The 20,869-nt window shown below is 36.2% G+C and overlaps 1 protein-coding gene across 4 annotated transcripts in view; it reads left to right on the top strand.

The window, feature by feature from the left end:
• Window positions 1-5,799: 5,799 nt before the first annotated feature.
• Window positions 5,800-20,869, top strand: part of blnk (B cell linker) — a 75,058-nt gene continuing 59,988 nt past the window's right edge. For all 4 annotated transcript variants that reach the window (XM_041261200.1, XM_041261199.1, XM_041261201.1 and 1 more), the window contains exons 1-3: window positions 5,800-5,967; window positions 7,099-7,161; window positions 20,747-20,793. In XM_041261200.1, coding sequence (XP_041117134.1) covers window positions 5,893-5,967; window positions 7,099-7,161; window positions 20,747-20,793 — 185 coding nt within the window. In that variant the 5' untranslated portion in view covers window positions 5,800-5,892. The remainder of the gene's footprint in view (window positions 5,968-7,098; window positions 7,162-20,746; window positions 20,794-20,869) is intronic.

Below are 20,869 nucleotides of genomic sequence, written 5' to 3'. Positions count from 1 at the left end.
CTGCCTCCTTTCTCTAACTAAGCTTTCAATCTCCTGCTGCCATCTAGACTTTCCAGGAATAGTTTGTACTTTTTCCTTCCTTCCCTAGAGGATACTAATGTACAACTATAAATCCTTATCCATTGGTAATTTACTACTTGATTATACGATGGAGTTATTCACCATTTTCTCTATAAAAAAAAAAAAACATGTAAAACTAGAAATAAATAACGTAAGAATTAATACAAACCACTGATTACATGTTTGGACACAGAGCTGGAGTATAGTCAGGATTTTGTAGTTGCCCATATTACCTTGCGTGCAGCTGGGTTCTGGTGGAAATAAAAGTGCAAAACTACTGTGCAGACATCAAAACGCTCCAGTGAAAAAAAGAACTGACTAAATAAGGTGTGTAAAATAGCTCATCTTGATACTATTACTCAGAAAAAAAACAAGAGATTGGGTGTTTGAAATATTGATATCCATAAATTGTTTGTTAATGCAACACAGGGTAGGAGCTTGTATTTTCAGATTACACTACAGTAAGATTTGAAACCAGTGGAGCATACTTGTCTCTCCCTTGACTGTTTGATGAGATGTTACAGCAGGGAATAAAACAGTTATCTATGATTTTTATTTTCTTCATGACCTTCAAATCAGAACCTTGTCAAGGGTAAGGTCCCGCTGCACATTTAAGATACAAAATATATTTTTTTAAAGTTTCCCTTGTCAGAGTTCAAACTGAATTTACTGTGAAAAAATGTTTTTGTTGGGATTTTAATTGCTTGAAGGTGTTTTATATTGATTTTACATGCCCTTTATGAAATATTGATTTTAAAGGTCAATTGAGGCAACCAATTCTAGGCAACCAATTTACAGTTTCAGTGATGTCAGCTTTGCTGGGAATTTTTCCTACCCATGCTACTATCATTAAGAATACTACAAAATGCTTATTTTATCTATTCTTCCACTGTAAACATTTTTTATTGTTATACTATAAAAAAAAAAAAGTCTTCCATATATCCAATTTTAAGTCAACTAACTCCAAGGCCAATGCTCTTACCAATATCAAAGCACCAAGAAACATGGAAACATTTGTCAAAATATCCTGAGAACTATAATAATACTTAGAACAACTACTGTATAATTATATTAATTATATATATTGTCGCATGCACAGGGAAGGCAGCAGTAGGGCTGGTAGGTGACATTAGGTGTTAGGCTGTACGTCTTTTGTACAGCGGTATCGGCTCTATGTTTTAGTGCGAGAGGTCCTGGGTTGTGCTGAAAGACTGCGCAAACTGTAAAAGAAGAGGCCAGAAAAAAGAAAAACAAACAAGAAGGACTGGTGTTTTTATGTAGGCTTAATTACAAACAGGAGCAAGTGGTCTAACCCTACTCTATACTTACCAATTGACCTATACTGACAATGTAGTGGAAGCACAGGGACAAAGACAGGTTGTACCATAGTGCTAATATAATACCCTGATTTAGAATGTACAATTGTGTCCCCTCATTGCAGCAATCCCACAACAGACATGCTGATGGTCAGTGGGCATCCTCTGATCCCACACCCAAGCTGATTGTCTCTTTACACCCAGGAGCTTGACAGCAGATGTCGCCAAGCTACCACCCCCCTGGAGGCCCATGGCCAGCTCTTCAGGTTTTCACTTTCAGCACACAGGTGCCTGGCCGTTGTAGTGGAGTGAGGAGAAAGTCCTAGCCGACGATCATCCCTAACCTGCGGGAGCACCAGATCAAACACATCGCTCCCTGTGGAATCTCCAGCGAAGATCATCAGCTTCCCAGCTTACACCAATCTGTAGGGAAGATCACAGGCTAATGTTCAGTTATTGGGTTGCTTTAATGGGATAAACGGTTTCTCTCATTCACATTATAATTTAACAGTTATTTAATTAAACTGGCCTAAATAATGCTTAATGTGTTTTTTTATTTAATTATTATTTCAGTTAATTGTCCTGATCAGCAATCAACTCAGTTAACTATTGTGTTGTTGCAGGACATATGAACTCTAGATCCATTCAGATACACTGTGAATAATTAAACATACATCTTATGAAACAGATTCATGTTACCAAAAAAAAACATTAGTGTGTAAATACTGAAATGTGCTTATGATCTGTTCCATAAGACAGTTTAAATTCGTAAACACATGCAAAAGTTTTACAGAGTGAGATGCTGTCACAAATTATATCTAATTCAAATACATTAATGAACACATCAGTTTAAATGTCACCTTGATTATTTCTTATAGCACGGTAAAGCCATTGGTTCCAAAGTGAAGGGATAATTCAATTTACCAACAAATACATCAAAATGCCAATAAGAAACAGCAATCCAAGTCATAAAAAACAAATACTGCACCCTATGCAAAAAAAAAAAGAAAAAAAAACAATCCCAACTGAATTTGAAGTGTTAGTTCTCCTTATGATAATTCCTTCTGAAGCATTCGGGAGTCGTTTTCTTGTTTTCTTTTCTTTATTATTGGAGATTGAAGGCTACAACATCACAAGGCTGTATAATAAAACCACTTTCCTGTTTTCCTGTTGAAGATCTAGAAACCAAGAGGACAAAGAATGTAATGTCAAATGATGTCATTGTGGCTGGTGGCATAAACATGCTAAAATAGCACTGCCTTTGTCTCAAGGTGTCAACCATACCATCCTCTTTTCCATGGTCTATTATTGCTGTGTGCTGAAAAGAACTGGGATCTCATTGAACTGAATGGAAAGGTAAGGGGTTGAAGGGAATCGGTAACCTTGCAGTTCAAAACCGAACATCCTGAACATCATCAGTTCAAAACAATGTTTTCTCAGTGCAATGCACTGCAGAACTAGAGACCAGGGAAGTAGTGACACTGGTAATCCATTGCAATACCATGGCTTTTATCACATTCAGGGTCACTGTGGAGTGCTTGTTTCAAATCCATGTTGTTCCCATTGTTAATGGTTCTGCTAGAATGTCTCCAGGGTAATAATGACAATTATGTTTGGTTATTTGTTTTTACAGAACAAAAAACCTTAACAATAAGTTACATTACAAAAGAAACAGGTTAATAAGGAGACCCATAAAAAAAAAAAAAAATACAATAAAAAAGGTAACTCATAAGATATTGGCAGACCAACGATACATATCACACCCCAATACATATCACATCAATTTTTGGAACTTCAAAACTGGCTTAAAAAAAATAAGTTACCATATTCGTTTTTGTACTATGTATCCCTGAAGGGTACTTTTAGCATTTCCGACAAATGTCTTGTCTTAATTTAATTATAGTTGTTGAAATTTAAGATAACCTACTGGTACCTGTTTCTGCTTGATTTTTCAAAGGATGGAGGTTTAGCATTAGTGCTTTAGCATGTTGCTATCTGCTAACAGCCTTAATTGATCCAGACATGTAATTCCTCATAACTGATCATTTCAGTGTTTCTGATATAGTATTATTTGCATTTTAGACAATGATCTATTTAAATGACATTCAATCAAAGCTCTGCTGTGCTCAAATTCACCCAATCTGATGTATCAGCGTGCACACTGGCAATAGGTGGAATAACCTAATGATCTGGATTATTTTAAAACCCCAAGACTGAATTTATTAGTGTGTACAAATAAAAAAAATCTCACAAAATAGTTACTTTATTGCTGAATCAGTAGCAGCTGGAGTTTTTAGTTTTGTAATGTTGTATGTGTATGCAACTTCCTTGTTCAAAGTAAAAGCCTGGATATGGGACAACACAAAGGCCTCTTCATCTGTTTCACAAGACCACTGTGGTAATGTGACAGGGTACACCTTATTTTGTATTACTGCTATTTAGATGTATTGTGTAAAAATACAATGTTCTATCATTGTTGTCTGACAGCATGGATGGGATTAAAATTCCCCATCCATGCTACACTCATGTAGAGTGTAACTGTCTCCTGATTAATTTATAACTAATTTGGAGACGGTCACATGTATGAAAACCTGTAACTTTGGCTGATCGATGTTGGTGTGTTCAGAGGCGGAACGAGATTTGTGAGTAGGATAGAAACCTAAAGTGAAACCCAAAGTAAACAGTTGCTACGTGTGCTGGGTATAAACCAGCACGATACTTGTTTGTTTGTTCTGTCTTTGTATTGTCTGTTTATTTTAGCCACTCTGCCATTTTGTTTTGCACCAGTGTTTTGTGTTTTGTTCAGACTTTTTATTTGTTTATGTATTATTAAAACGCGCAGCAGCGCTTACATACCCCAGCACTGTTGTCTGTCTACTTCCTGGCCTGCCGTCACCACAGAACTATCCGTGACAAATAGTGTTAGCAGTGAGATACAGCACCTTCACTATGCAGGCCAGGAATAGTACTGCGGGTACATAGTTTCTTTGAAAATGATTTTTTTTGTACTGTCATTGAGAGTGGAGAAGAATGGGCCAAGGGATGGATGTATACCTCACTTGCCTAAAAGGTGAAAAATTTTGCTTTGCCATTGATGAGGTCGGGCACAGGAGGTGGAACTGTACTGGAAGAAGCAGGTGCCAGCTCCAGTACCCAAAAGGGTGGAGCCCAAGCGTCTCACAATCATGAGGGGAAAGCGCAAGCAGCCAATGCAAGGAAATATGGGGCTGGCTGATGAACCCTGAAATGGACCTCATGGAGGCCTTCGACCTGCTGTGGGCCAGAGATGGGGAGCGGTGGGAAGCCTGGGAACAGCAACGCCACCCAGCGTCCCTCTCAGACATTGCAGCCTGGCTACAGATATGGGAATACCCTCACAGGTTCGATTCCCATCGGGAGGAGCCACACCTTCTCCAGATCCACAGGCAGTAGGCAAGCCTACACCAGAGCCCAAAATAAAGCTGCATCAGTCCCCAGCAAACAAAGGAGAGCCGCACCAGTCCCCAGTGATCGAGGAATTCTCCCCTCTGGTCCCACCTTCGCTGCCAGGGGGAGACTACCCGCTGCTGTTAGCGAGGTATCAGTCTAAAATAAAATAGCCATGTGCTAGCAGTACTCTAATATAGTGTCAATTGAAACTGAGCGGAGTTATTAAAGTGCAATAGGAGAGTGGGTGGAGAGGCCAGTTTCTGTTGCCTGGGTAAATCAAATTCAGAAACACTGTCACCCACTGTCAGACGCAGCTACAGCAGCCTTTATCCGGCTTGCACGTACAGCAACCCTGCGTCACTGTTGAAGTGCAACACTGTAAAACCAGCTTGGCAACGTCTCGGTCGCCAAGCAGAACAAGCACAGTCTTCTCTGTGTCGATCCACAGCACACACCCAGCAGGTAACAGCACTCTCCACTCCTCTCTCGTAAACACAAAGCAGCTGATTTAAATAGCCATCTCATGACAATTAACGCAACATATCAGATGTGTTTAATCCCGAACAAGGTAAGGGGGTTGTCAATACATAACTAACCAAAATCTCTCAATTGCTACACTTGCTGTCTTACACATAAATCTCAATGGAACATACAATAAGCATGCTGTGCATTTTTACATATTGCTTAAAAATTGTCCTTTGAGAACAATTTTACCTTGTGATAAGTATTACCAAGGGTTAGCTAAATATGTATAAAATACCCTGGCTTTTGAAACACCAAATGTCTCACATTTAGATGAGAAGTGGAAACTGAGGTAAAGAGAGTGCCTCTTAAAATCTTGAGAAAAATAGAAAGCAGTGATAATACATAACAAATTAGAAGAAAATTCCACCCAGCTACAAAAAAAAACAGTGCAGTCTAAAAAGGCGTGCCCTTCACTTTTTTATTGTCAGACGTATGTCTAAGCCCTGAAGCACTTCCTCATTGAAGTCAGTGTGAAGCAGCTGAACAAAACAGTAACCTAGTGAAGTGCATGTCCACTTTAAATTGCATGTTTGACTGAAAACTTCCTCTGCTGACAGTAAACATGGCCACAAGACTTCCAACAAGACACCACTTTGAACACTGGAGTCCGAAACAAGTGGCGGATTTCCTGACCCAGGTAAGTTAAAACTCTTTCAGCCTTCTTCCAGCCGTTAATCTGTGCAACCAAGGAATAGCCTCTTTAAAATAATTGTTTTTTGTGTTGTGAAGTCACCACACAAATTATTTGTCTTTGGAATGCTCAGTGTTCAGAGTGTTCATTTCCCACACTTTACAAAATTGTATATATTCCTTAAAACAAGCAACTTTGTTTAAAAACATGCATTTACCTTTTTTGCTAAGATAATAGAATATCACTTGAATGTGTATTCCTGCTTTAAGTGTCTGAGATATCAAAAGTGTAAATATTAGTAATGTTATCTACAACTGTTGGCATAAACTGTGGCTTTAACCGGTGTGTGATATCAACCAGGGTGATATTATCAGGTTGCCCCCAATCACTCCCATTATATTCTATACAAGACATTTCAATGTGGTGATAATAAGTGGAGGGTAACATCAACAGCGATGATTTTTATCAGGTTTGACTATACACATATTCAAGTCTAAGTCTGTCTTATGTATACAACATTTAGTGAAATACCTCAACTGTTGAGGAAGTGGTTCATCTTTATGATAGGGTGATCTGGCAATGTTCTATTTGAGTTAGACACCGGCATTCATAACACTTTATAAAGGCTACATAACACTGTATACCTACATGTCTTAATCGCTTTGAAAACCAATTTACATCCATGTAAGTATTCATAACATGCTGTCTTACCGTTTGTTAAAGCTAGAATTACAGTATGCATTTAAAATGTAGTGTTTTAACTGCATGCTAGTGAATAGCAGCTATTAACACATGTATACTGATATCGGTTAAACTATATAATGTGTACAGTATCAAATGATATGATAACACATTTCACAATAATGTTAAGAACACTGTGGGCATGCTATGTATACAGGGTTATGTAATCTAAATACACAGTGTTCAATAGGCTATTTGGAGCTAGTCACTAGAAATATATTTTTATAGTACTTTATATTTATCTTAATTCTGTTTAACTGTACTTGGCTAGAACAAGCCTTTTACTAGTCAAAAACTATTTCTGTGATGCTAAATATAAACCTGACAGCGCACTACAAGATGTGTGTTTTGTAGTAGATTGTGCAGGTGCACTCATTTAAGTTTTTGTACAAACAGAATGGAATGAAAGAATGTGCCCTAACAGTGGAGAGAATGAAGATTGATGGACGTTGGTTTCTGGTAAGTTAGAATTATTATTATTGTCTGCAAAACTGTGGTAAATTAGAACATACACCTATTTCCAGCAAGACGGTGCAATGGCCCTCACAGCTTATTATTCCATTGCTCGGTTGCAAGAAGTTTTTGATGACCGAATTGTGAGCCATGACGTATGGCCTCCAAGGTCACCCGACCTGAACCCCTGAGACTACTGTGGGGCTATTTTAAAAGGACAGTATCTATTGCAATAACCCCACACTCAGCTAAGGAACTGCAGAGAAACATTACAAACTTCATCAACACCTATACCTCAGCAGCAACTGCGACCTGCGTACTTGAACTTCATTCAGCGATGTCAGCAGAGTATAAATGCCAATGGTGAACATTTTCAGCACCGACTGTAGATGCGTTTACATATATGCATGCCAGTATGAAGGTGTGTTTTTCTTAATTTCTTAATTATACTTAAGCTTCTAAGTTTCTAATGTATTTTTTCCCTATTTATTATTGGGTAAACCTGTAAATAAAGCACTGTATATAATATATAATGGGGGATTTTCAAAGCTTTTTACTTCACAGTATAAATTATAACTTCTCAAGATAAAACATTCAGTACAGATTCTGAAATACACACATCTGGTAGCACTTTTAACACAACTATTTTAAGGAATGCTTTTTGAAGATGGTTTTAAATAATTCTTAGGTTAAACAGTGCTTAAAAAAAAAAAAAAAACAATAAACCATATAAAGCAGTTGAAATAGGGTTTACAAACTACAAACTTGATTTAAAAAAAAACATGTTTAATAAAACAGTCCTTAAAAACAGTCCTTGAAACAGTGAGTATTACATTTAAAAGGCATTTTAGGTAATCTAACCACTCAAGGCAAATTAAAATTTCAAATACAGTATACACGACTATTGCACCAGTATTCTAACACCCTGTATCGCCATACTGTCCCAATGCAGGGTATCTTACCAGAGGAACCAATCTTGGGTAATTGTGTCAGCTACTTTCAATTGTTGCTAGCACAGCACTACTATAATATTGTTTCTGATCACACATTAACACTGCAGACATTTTCACCATTTACTGCATGACATGTATTCATAAACCTTGTTTGTATCACAGTCTTTAGGGACAAGGGGAAAAGCCTTTGATAAAATTACATAGGTGAAAGAGGGCAAAGTCAAATCCAGTCAGGTAGACAAGGCAGAATAAAGTGACCAAAAATATAATAAAAAAATAATGTAATAACAAGTAATAAAACAACTTCTGACCCATAGCTAACAGCTTATAAAAGACATATCAGCTACCGAACATTTCTGGACCAAGGGCTGATTAACCAATCATTAGGCCCTAAGCAAGCATACACTTGTGGGTCCCTTACCCCTGAACAAATAGCCACACACACACATATACATACAAATATACATATACACATACACACACCTCTATATACACTACAGCCTTTATAACTAGCCCACCACCCTTTTACAACAGGTAGAATTCTCAATGTGCTAAACACATTTCAGAATAAAACCAGAAAAAATAAGTTAAAAAAGGTTATACAGTATATAGACGAGTGCTCAAACTTCACTAACAGTAGCTCCACAATAGACCACGAAAATAAAGAGTAAAAAAAAAAACATACCAGTACTTTGTTGTGCAGTCAAATACGTTACAGTTTACTGCACGCAAAATCAACAATAATGTTTCCTTGTTTTTTTGTTGATCGGGTGAGTTTTGACTGGCTTCAATCATGATTTTTTTTTTTTTTTTAACTCGACATTTACAAGAAAAAATGTCTCATGTAAAATGCTTTTTGGGCGCTCCATTCACTCAATTCGTTTATTTTACTCGAGTAAACCGGGCTTTTCACCTGACGTCATGCAAATGAATGGGAAAGGTGGGGGTTGATATGTAAATTAGCTATGCGTAAAGTCCTCGTGCTGTTTTTGAAAATTACTAGTGAAAATGTGGTTTCCATGAGCAGAGAATTGGTACACGAGTGACTCTAAGATGCTGTAATAAAGCAAAATACCTTGTGTCTGGTTGGTTAATAATGAGTTTTACTGCTCTTGCCCAAATTGTTTTTCAAATGTCATTAGTGGGGTGTCATGTTATTAGTAGTGAATACCATTTCAGCTAATTTATCTTACGATTCATTAATTAAAAATAAACTCAGAGGTATAAAATGAAACTGACCAACAGGTATTGCAGATCATTATGGCTGAAAACCGGAGGAGACATTACATATATTTTCCTTTCATTCAGGCAATACAGCATAGAGGGGATCAGGTGATGCTGCGTATACTACCCTGGCTTAGAAACCTTATCTGTCCAGATGACTGACAGCTACTGAGGAAGCATTCAACACCACGCTTGGGCATTAATAATAAAGTTTCCTCAAATATTGGTGGCAACCTAGCTGAGGAAACACTTTTAAAAAAAGAGGTAGAAATTTCACTTGATAAAAAGGAGCGATATGTTGAGTACCAAAAATTATAACATTTAAAGTAACATAAAATTATAACATAACAAAAATATTCAATATGGCACCAAATGTGTCCTTCTCTCTCAATTAAATCACTCTCATCAATGTGTCATTCAAGGCCTTAAATTTAAGGTTAGGGTTAGTATAGCATAAATGTAAAAGATGTCAAACCTTGCCATTATCTAAAAACATAGTTCTTGTCAATTTAATTACATTAACTGTTACATTAATAGGCAGGTACCAATTCTTCTAATGAAAGTCAATATATTTAATCTGGCTCTCAAACAGTAAAACTAAATAAAACTCAACATTGTTTTGCCAGATGGAAACATTCTGTGCAAGGAGTAATTAAATCATTTATAAAATGTTTAAATTCTGTGATATTACATTCATGTTTAACAGCTGTCGGGTGCTAAGAACATTTAATATTAAGCTTTCAGTTTGAGCAGCACCATATTTCTGACAGCTTTCTGAATCCCTTGGGCTATTTCATTATGACGACTAAGCTTAAAATTGACTGATTTTAATCAATAAATTATCAAACAAATTAAGGGAAGTTGCCAGCTTGAAAACCCGATGCAAATGCATAATAGTATAATGAGACTAGTACAGTAGTTAACACATGGAACTAATGATAACTAACAGCATCAAATAGCTTTTTCATCAACTCCAGCCACGACTACACCCATAATACATTTCTGATATTAAATATTATTCTACAAAAAGCATAACCCTTCTACCACAGTGAATTTATACATTTAGTTTGCAGTTTTCCCTTAGTTATACTATGCATATGTTTCTTAATATGCTTTACCATTGCTTACCTATGTCTTCCCATGCTTCCACTATGCTTTATTACACTTTTCAATGATTTTACTCTGGGATACATTTAGATGGGAAGCCAGTAAGATTCAAAGCACTGCATGGGTGCTTCTTCGGCAGCAAGTTAAATGAGTAAAACACAGTGTGACAGGGAACCGCCCGTCTCTATGAATGTGTTTGGAACTGGCAGGGAGGGGGTTAAATTTCTCCCTGCCAGGAAAACATGTGAGAATGTGGCTGGAGCTCTAATTGAATGATTATTGATTAATTGGGCTCCAGCCACAGGGGATAAAATCCGGGGGGAGAACCACTGGTTGGGGGTGTTTTTTTTTGTTTGGGAGTTTGCTTTGTGTTAGAGTTTTGTGTTTAGAAGAAAAGAGTGTCTTGTTTAAAAAAATGCTTGGAACCTGACCATTTACTTTGTAAGTTCACTTATTATTTCTGTTTGAATCTCTTTTCTGTTGACCCTTGTGCCTATTTATTTGATTATTTTGTTTAAATAACTTTTTTTTTACTTTACGTTGTCTCTGAGCCTCAGCCCTCAGTCATCCTGTCACACATAGTTGCCTTGTATGTATATAATAAGTCAGTAGCAGACCATTCATTTGCATTATATTGATTGGAATGAATCATGAGGGTTTTACATCTGTGAATGTACTTCTTGTTTTACCCTGATGCATTAACTCAACACACAAAAACATATTTGGAAGGTCTGAAAACATAGCAGCAAATGTACCAAGGGACTAACACTATATACTTTTAAGCAGGCAAGAGATAAAAAAAAAAAAATTCATGCAGTGAAGAGAATAACAAGTGACATCCCTTATAAAAGCTTACCATAATATTTTTGTAGTTTTCACATGCTGTTTCCATGGTTATGCTATGCCTTTATTATATTTTACCATGGTTTACCAAGTTTATTAATATGCTTTACCATTCCTCATTATTCTGAACAAGACTTGCCTATGCTTTACCGTGCTTTTGCTTTGCTTGAATACACTTTCCTATGCTTTGACTATCTGAAATCTGATTTATCAACTGGTTGCCCAGTAAGAGGGCTAAACATATATATTTAAATATAAGTGTCTTTCATTATTTCAGCACATGCAGGCTTTTCAGTGTGTATCATCTAGATAACTCTGAAGCTAATTTTGTTCTTCAGGGTATTCCCCTCGACAGAATATAAACTGAGCTGCATGTTTCAAATACACATAGTGGGTAACAGGAAAAGCCTATGACTATTTGAACTTATTGTGGCTATGAATTCTAAAAGTATGACAAAAAAGTGGATGACCCTGAAGTAAAGTTATGTCCAAAACTGTTGCATTACCAAGAATTTTAGGATTGAGACATAATAAAAAAAAAAAAAAAAAAAAAATGAACACAATTATAATCTTTAACATGTAATTAAAAAAAAAAACTCAAATGAACAGCAAAAAGTCTAACAGAAGTCCTAATAGTAGTACAGTATTTAAAGTTAGATTTTGAAATTACATTTTTTAAAATTTGTCAGATGTTAAGTATATGGTGTGTGTGTATGTATGTATATATATATATATGTGATGGATTGCCCTCCAATCACTTGTTTTCCTTCTTCAAATAAACGCGTTAAACACAGAATGCCAAGAAACGCCATAGTGTGTTTATTGTTTACAATATTAAAAAAAAAAAAAACCTAACCCGTTCTCGGGCCTTAGCTAAACAGTTCTGTCTCAATCTAATAACGAGGCAGGCTAAGCCTGTTTCCTCGTCGTCAAAACCAATTCACAATCCAAATCGTAATCCCAGATACCTTTTCCAATAGTTTGTTTTTCTAGTCTCACTATAATCCACTTGCTCTCCAACTGTCCAACACAAACTCCTGTTATCACCCTCACCAAACACACACACACACACACCCTTTTAAACATTAATTAATCTGCTAATTAACCAACTTTTAGTTTTTAATCCCAAACACTTTATTAATTACTTTGTTTACCAAGCAGTTTGTTTACATTGTCTTTTTGTTTTTTTTAACCAACCAATTCCTTAATATATAATGAAAGACAGTTTAATCCCAGCAGATACTACAGTGAGGCCCCAACCTTCACCCCCAAAAAAGCTTTTCATAACACTATGTAACACAATTTTTGTTCCTGGGTAGTAAGTGTTATTTCCTAATTGCTTATGCCTCAAAAGTATAGAAAATGGCTATTATTCCCCACAAACTTTGCTTTTGTGACCAGGACAGTGATATTTTGAAATTTACCTATTTCCAGTGAGAAAACAAAGTCTTTTCGTTCACATAGTCAGAAAAAAACAACATATGAATCCAAATTAACATGTATTTATACTAAAGTAATACAAAAATGACTACAAAAGATTTAGAAGGGAGTAGTTTTTCGAGATTTACGATTATACTATAAATCACTTTCACGAATCAGCCCCCAAATGTAGTCTCCCATCATGTTCTCATCATACTGTCATTGGTAGCGGCGTTCAAAGTCCAGTATATCCTGGTGGAAGCTCTCGCCTTGCTCCTCCAAGTACGCTCCCATGTTCTCCTTGAATTTATCAAGATGAGCATCAAGGATATGGACTTTGAGGGACATCCTACAGCCCATTGTGCCGTAGTTCTTCACCAGAGTCTCAACCAGCTCCACATAGTTTTCGGCCTTGTGATTGCCCAGGAAGCCCTGAACCACTGCGACAAAGCTGTTCCAAGCTGGTTTCTCCTTACTAGCGAGCTTCTTGGGGAATTCATTGCACTCCAGGATCTTCTTTATCTGTGGTCTGACGAAGACACCGGCTTTGACCTTTGCCTCAGACAGCTTAAGGAAGAAGTCTTGAAGGTACTTGAAGGCTGCCAACTCCTTATCTACAGCTCTGACATTGTTTCATAAGGCCCAATTTGATGTGCAGTGGTGGCATCAGCACCTTCCGGGGGTCCACCAGTGGCTCCCACTTGACGTTGTTCCTCCCCACAGAGAACTCGGTCCGCTGTGGCCAGTCCCGCCTGTGGTAGTGCGCCTTGGTGTCCCTGCTGTCCCAAAGGCAAAGATAGCAGTGAAACTTGGTAAAACCGCCTTGGAGACCCATCAGGAATGCCACCATTGCAGCCTCTTGATGCCATCTCAGAAAAATGCAGATATGTATCCATTTAGGCAGCTGGAACTAAACTGAACTGGAGGGCTTAAGGCCCCTGTGTTTATACTATTATTTATATTACTGGAAAGTTCTAGAAGTTACTCCAAGTTTACTCAGCACTGAATCTATCTGGAATGTTCTGGAAAATAGGTAAATTTCAAAATATCACTGTCCTGGTCACAAAAGCAAAGTTTGTGGGAAATAATAGCCATTTTCTGTACTTCTGAGGCATAAGCAATTAGTAAATAACACTTACTACCCAGGAACCAAAAATAAATAAATAAATGTGTTACATGGTGTAATCATACAGCAGCCCCTCGCTAACCGGATATGTTTGTCCTACATAAGGAGGTGTCGGGTTTAAAAACAATACAATAAAATCACACACAGATACATTTATAGTTCTCGATGTATTTTAAATATAAATCATTGCTCTGGAATAATATTAATGTGTTTTGGGTAGGCTACACATTACATTATGTAAACATATGAATCTGTACAGTAGGCCTGTACAGGATACAGTACAGTTGTAAAATCAAATGAATACATAGTGCACTTTTTACTTTAACCTACTGTCAACAAAAAATAAATCATGCTGCTGCATTGTATACATTGGTGTACAATGTGAACAAAAGATTATTTATTTAAATTTGAAACAGTGATTTTAGGGGGGGGGGGGGGGGTATTTTATTTTAATTTATTATTTTTAATCTGGCCTATTTACTAGTCTAGACTATTAACACACAATAGATCATGGTCCTATACAGATGGTCAGAATGAGCTGGAGGGGTCAGTGGCACATGTGTGCAGACTATTGCTCCCAGCACGCTGGGAAAACCAGAAATGTAATAGGAATTTGTTTTCAAGGCTTGTAAGTATACCCTGACTTTAGTGAAAATTAGGTACTCAAAAATGCATTCAGCACAACTGGCAACACACGAAAAAAATTGGATTGGGAAATGCCAGCAACAAGTGCAACTGTTTAAAACGTGCTTTCAAAAGTTCTGAACAAATTGACGCAACTGCACATGTCGCAATTGTCAGCAGCTTTAGTACATCTCATTTTAATATTTGAGAGCCCTCATTTGCACTCTGCCCCATTTTTGAGAATTTATGCAGGAACGTCCAGAAATATATATTAATCTAAGATTGAACTGCGTAGAAAAACTGCTGCCGCAAAGCAATCCCTAAAAAGTCATTCATTGCGCGTGTTTAGTACATTACACCCTGGCTTGCGACTATTGCGACAGGCACAACCTTTAGTACATCTACGCCTTAGTCTCAGCAGATGTAAATTAGATTTAGTAACACTTTACATCACGTGTCTCTAATTACTGTGAATTCACTTATTACTTAATTACTTATTAAATCCATGTGTGCTTATACATAATTGCAATGTTATTATGCATTAGCACACATGTATTTACTAAGTAACTACTATGTAAATGCATAGTGATTAGATACACAATGTAAAGTGTTACCTTAGATTGGAACTTTGTATACATCACTGTAATCAAAGTGTATGCTGAGTAATGGGCTGTCAGCCCACCTTCCAAAAGGCAAACCGAGTTCCTATCTACAAAAAGATCAGTGGTAAAATCAGATGTCCCCTCTGTCAACAATGAGTGAGAAGCTGGCAAGACAGGCACGTCCTCCGTCTCATTTCCTGTTGCTATCCTTCACGTTCCTTCATTTGCATTTACTAGACGTGATTGGCTAGCTTCCTTTTTCTAACCGAATGCATATTTGTGGTCAAAAAAGTGTCAGGCTGTAGTTAAAAACTTATTAAATACTTACACCTGCCAGAACATTGTCACTGGGGTGTCACCAGCCAGACAGCAATAAGTCAACATTAAGTGACATGAGGGCAACGAATATAATATGCTGTCAGGGACATTCTGAAGGTTGGTCCTAGCTTATAGATGGCTAGATATGATTTTTTTTCCAAGGTATAAAGGTTGCATAGTGTGTAGACTGCAGATAGAACAGACAGCACCCTTATAAAAGTTTGCCATAGTAAAAACATTAAACCCCAGAGAGGTATGGTAAAACATTAAAAACAATGATATTAGCTCTTCAGGACTTCTGTTACTACATCAGTCTCAAATGTGCAAATGTATACGTTTTAAAGAAATACTTATTTTGAATTTAAAAAATGATATCTGGTACTTGACTAGATTAAAGAAAGTTTTCCATGCCTGGGTATCTCTTACACTCACACTTCCTCTGTCATTAAACCACAGTAGTGTCTTCTGGGTTATTGCATGTCAGTAAAAAAAAAAAAACAGTTGAATAATGACAGCAAAGAAATTGTTGAAGGAGATGGGAAAATGTCACCCTTCAGGTGAAATGACCAAAGAATTACACCACTGTCCGAAAGCATGGCTTGCAAACAGAATTGTATGTATGTGTGTGTGTGTGTATATATATATATATATATATATATATATATATATATATATATATATATATATATATATATATATATGTATATATATATGTATATATATTATGTATATTAAATGTATGTATAAATACATGTTTGCTGTAACAAGTGTTTCTTTCAAAACTGGACATTCCTTTATAACGAATTGAGAGTCCACATCAGGTAAGAAATTATGTTGCTAACCACAATCAATATAAATAACCCTTGATACACATACCTTTGGACTTCTGGCTGCATTCCACTGTAAAGTTACTGGCATTTATTCTGCTGAAGTTCTATTATAAATAAAACATATAAACAACGAAAGACATAGCATACTTTAAATATTGATAAGGTATACCCCAATACCTCAGAATATGGACTTGTACAGGTTTTCCATAGTTAAAGCATAGCAAAGTGCAACAAGTGTGTCTGTAACACACACACAACATTACCATTATTGAGTTGTTTTCTATGCTCAAAAAAAAGATTTAAAGGCGTGCTGGCATAGTTTCTATTTTTGACTGCCTAACAACAGCAATGTTGTTAAACAGTAGTGACTACTGGTATGGTATGTCTTTAAAACGTTAATGTTTTGAATGTGAACACATGTTTCTGGTATGTTCATGATGCCTCTACATTTGTCTGAACTTTGATTGAATAGCACCATAAAACAGCCAAATAACACAAGGAACCTCAGTCGGTCTAGATTACCACTAGGTGTGTTATAGGGTAATAATGACCCTTCTAAACAGAACTAGTTTAGCTTAGATGATCCACAAGGTTTATGCAACAAACACCATGTGGAATGTTACTCTTGTTGTCCTGTTGACACAATCCCTTATCTGTTGGCCGCCTCCTTAAACTACTAATTTCCAAAAAATTGTGGCCCTGAATAATTACTTTTTGTGGGTGAACAGACTTCCATATTTTTTAAATGATTCTTTATAAACAATGAAACATTTCTCATATTTCTATACTGTCCAGTATTTGGTTTAGAGCACCACCCGCAGGTACTATGAGGAAGGGCATACTTTAAATTTGATATCCAGCACCTGTGAAAACTAGTTGCCTTGGAGAGATTTTATTTTCTCGTGTGGCACATACACTTTTTTTTAAATTGTCTTGGGTCACTCTGGGGCACACCATTTCTAAAGGGATTTTTTTATTTTGAGCCTAAAAATACATTTGCCATGATTTCTATAATAATTGTGTACACTAGTCTGCATATTATACTGCAAACTGTTCGCTATTTTTTAATTTTTATTACTATAATTGTGTTCTATTTTATTGATCTTAACAGTGGATCAAAATAACCCATCCTTAAACTGTTAATTCCTAAGACCTAATTATTTCTAATATATATATATATACACACAGTATATATAAATATATGTATGTTTAGATACTTTACATAGAAATCACTGGCCCCTATTTGTAATGTTTTAACTCAATAAAATGCTGTCTGATGTTCATTTAAACTGTTATCAGCTTTAAGAGCAATTGTGTAATACAGTTCAAACTGTATATTGTTCATAAAAACAGACGTTTAACAAACACTCATCAGATAAAGCTCAGTAAATATGACCCTTTGACTTTATCTCTGTAATTATGCTGTTGCCGTGGTATCTAGCAATAAACTTTTATTGACAGGCCCCTGCTGTGAAAGTGCACTGGAACACAGACCTGGTGCATTACTGGCCTGTTGGGTGGCCTATTGGGGACAGCTGCTATTATTACTAGCTGCTGACACATACAATATTCGTAGTGACTGGGGTAAAGAGGAGGAGCCTGCATCAGTTCACTGATACTTAGACCAATTGTATTGTAACTTGCTCTGGTGTCTGAGGGTTTCTGGTTGCTCAAACAGTGGGACATTATGTCTCTTATAATAAGACACCAGACACATGACATATTAACTAGTATTCAGGTGCTACTAGTAAACATAAATAAGATATCGGTTTGTTTTTTAACTTTATTATTGTACCATATGTCCCATGCATGGGATGGTATCAGTACACAGGAAAATATCTACTTGAATTTAGACAAATACGTGACGGGTTGATTTATAGTGTTTGCTTTATCTGGAGAACAGCTTCTGTATATAGTTAGAAATGTTGTAGTCTTAACTAGCTGGGTGTTAATTGATCCTGTTTGTTAAGATCAACTGACCCTGATCTGTTGACCAATTGCCAATCAGGTGATTCAAGTTGCTTCACCTGCAAGGCAGCTGGATATAAGAGACTGCAGCTTGCTTTTGTTCTCAGTTGTGAAGCAGTGGGGGCTCATTAAGGCGTGCCAGTGGGTTGCTGTTCATAGCAGATATAATGGAAACCCTACTGTTATTTCTTTAAAAATCATGTTTTGCTTTCTTTTGTTAAATGAGTGTACTCTCATGGCCATCTGATTTTTTGCCAGGTCGCTTTTGCAAGTCTTTTCCACTACCTAACATTTGTATAACTTATAAGCGTAATTTACATTATTGAGAGTGTCACAGTATATGGAAGAACATATGCATATTAATGGCTCTAATCTTGTATTTGCAGCCATATGGAGGATATTATGAACATACTTGTTTAAAGTGTTTAGATGTTTTTCCTGTCATTAGTAAAACAAACGAACAAAAAATCATTGGATCAAGAACCTTGATGTTTTCAATACAAGATCACAAATGTTTTCAATATTACCACTTTTGTAAGAGTATAATTTCTTGGAGTTTGACATATTGGCATTTTGTGCTGCAAAAATAATTAAACACAAATTTAAAACATAAAAAAATCCTGTAGGTGGTGCTATAGAAGTGTATTCAGTTTTTTAGGGAACTCTTGATCATCAAAATAAGATATAAAAGAATATACCTCTTTGCAATCATCACGGGTTGTTCTTATTGCAAACAAACTGATTTTTGTTTTTCACTTTTTGATATAGTTGAGCTAAAATGAGTTCAGGAGCTGAGGTTCTGTTCTAGTGGCCTGCCATAGACATGTTTAACCCAGGCTAGGCCATTCAAGTGCCTTTTGTACATCAAAAAGATGTATTGCATTTTTTTTTCTTTTTCAGCACAACTTTGCAATGCAACTTTGAAACTTCTTTAAACATGCACAAGGTCCTTTCACCAGTTTCTGTCACACCTTCAACGTGTCCTGTTTTCAACACCCGTCAATAATGTCTGAGAGAAACTTTCCTTATTGACAAACAAAAGTTAAACATTTACAAAAAATATATATTTTAATAGGACAACACAATGCTGTTCCTCCTAGACAATGCAGAGACCTGATGCTGCTTTTAGCATGTTGCTCTGCACCACGAAGCCGGCTTCGGCCAAGCTAGCCACAGAGTAGAAATCAATCAGAGAGCGGATGACTGTTTTTTGTCGGTTTACCAAGACAAAGTACAGGAAAGAGGGAAAGTGAAACTGACACCTGTAGACCTCTAGAAGAAGATTTTGGGGGATTCCTTCTCTGATATAAAGGAAGACCAAACAGAATTATTCAACAGTATTCATTTGATTAGTCCCCGCATTGAGTTTGGGGGTATTATTTATTATGTTATGAGGTTATTAAGCACAGTGGAAATTTAATATTTATTTTGAAGTGATTTAATACTGCTCCCTTAACATTTTCTTTTGGATACAATCCCACCATCCTAGATTGGCCACAGCTCTCAGGTTACGGAAGCTGTTTCCTGTCATTTCCGCTCTACTTGCCTTGTTGTGGAGATCCCTTAACCTCCCTTAACCTGCACAACCCCCACTTTAATATTAACTCTAGTCTGGCACTCTCTCAGGATTTAGGTTTTTGCCTTCATGGACCTTTATCCTAGTTCACTTTGCACACTTTTGGGTCCTTAAAATTGCTTGTTTTTTAGTTTTGCAACATATTTCACATCTGCACCATTACTCTTTAACACAAGAGGACCACAATTCTATAATTGCTGCCTGGAATCTTTGTTCTATAATGACCAAAAAGCATCCTAAGATGTGCAGTGTGACAGTTTTCTTTGTTATGTATAAAATGTTATTGCAAAACAACCAACGTCACAGAGTCACATTGTAGAAACATTGAGCTGTATTTTAAAAGATGTTTTATGCAGTATAGATCAAAACAATTCAAAACAAACCATAAAAGCATTAGTAGGAAATCAATTTGAACTGAATCATACAGTCCGTGAATAGGGGATTGTCTTGATCTCCTGTGCTGCTTAAAGTGGTTGTAGTTAAAACAAAATAATTTCATACACATTAGCTGGCCTTCACTTCCATTCATTAACTCAAATGTTTTGTTTCAAAAAAATGTTGCAGCAAACAAGTATTTTCATTTTAAAACATGGTATTCGATGCTACACTAGGTTACAAAAAGTTCTTAGTTTCTGTGCTTTGTTTCCCAGGAAATCTGCTACGCCTGCATTTCCTGGGTAATTTCACCTAAACAGTGTCACAGTTCCCACACCCCTTGGCAAATCTGGTTAAAATAACATTCACAGAATAAATGCAAGACCAGGTGACTTTACAATCAGGTTTATAGACTTCTGTGTTTTATATATATATATATATATATATATATATATATATATATATATATATATATATATTGTATATATATATAGATATATAAAAACAAGTTTTTTCAAAAAATACTACATTGGCAGTTGTTTGTTGGTATATGATAATTAGTTTTCTAGTTTGTATGAAATCTGTTTGTGGATTTGTTATCTGCTATTTTTTTCTTTTTCTTTTAGAAACTAAAAAGCAGTGATATGAACAGATTTAATTTCATTCACCAACCGTAAGTAACTTGTTTTACTGAAAACCTTATAAATGTAATTTTTATATTGTCATAAAATGAAGTGTTCAAGCAAAGG

This window comes from Polyodon spathula, chromosome 10, assembly GCF_017654505.1.
Source record: "Polyodon spathula isolate WHYD16114869_AA chromosome 10, ASM1765450v1, whole genome shotgun sequence".
In the NCBI taxonomy this organism is placed as follows: Eukaryota; Metazoa; Chordata; class Actinopteri; order Acipenseriformes; family Polyodontidae; genus Polyodon; species Polyodon spathula.
The sequence above is the reverse complement of the archived record's forward strand: the minus strand, read 5'-3'. Positions and strand labels throughout refer to the sequence as shown.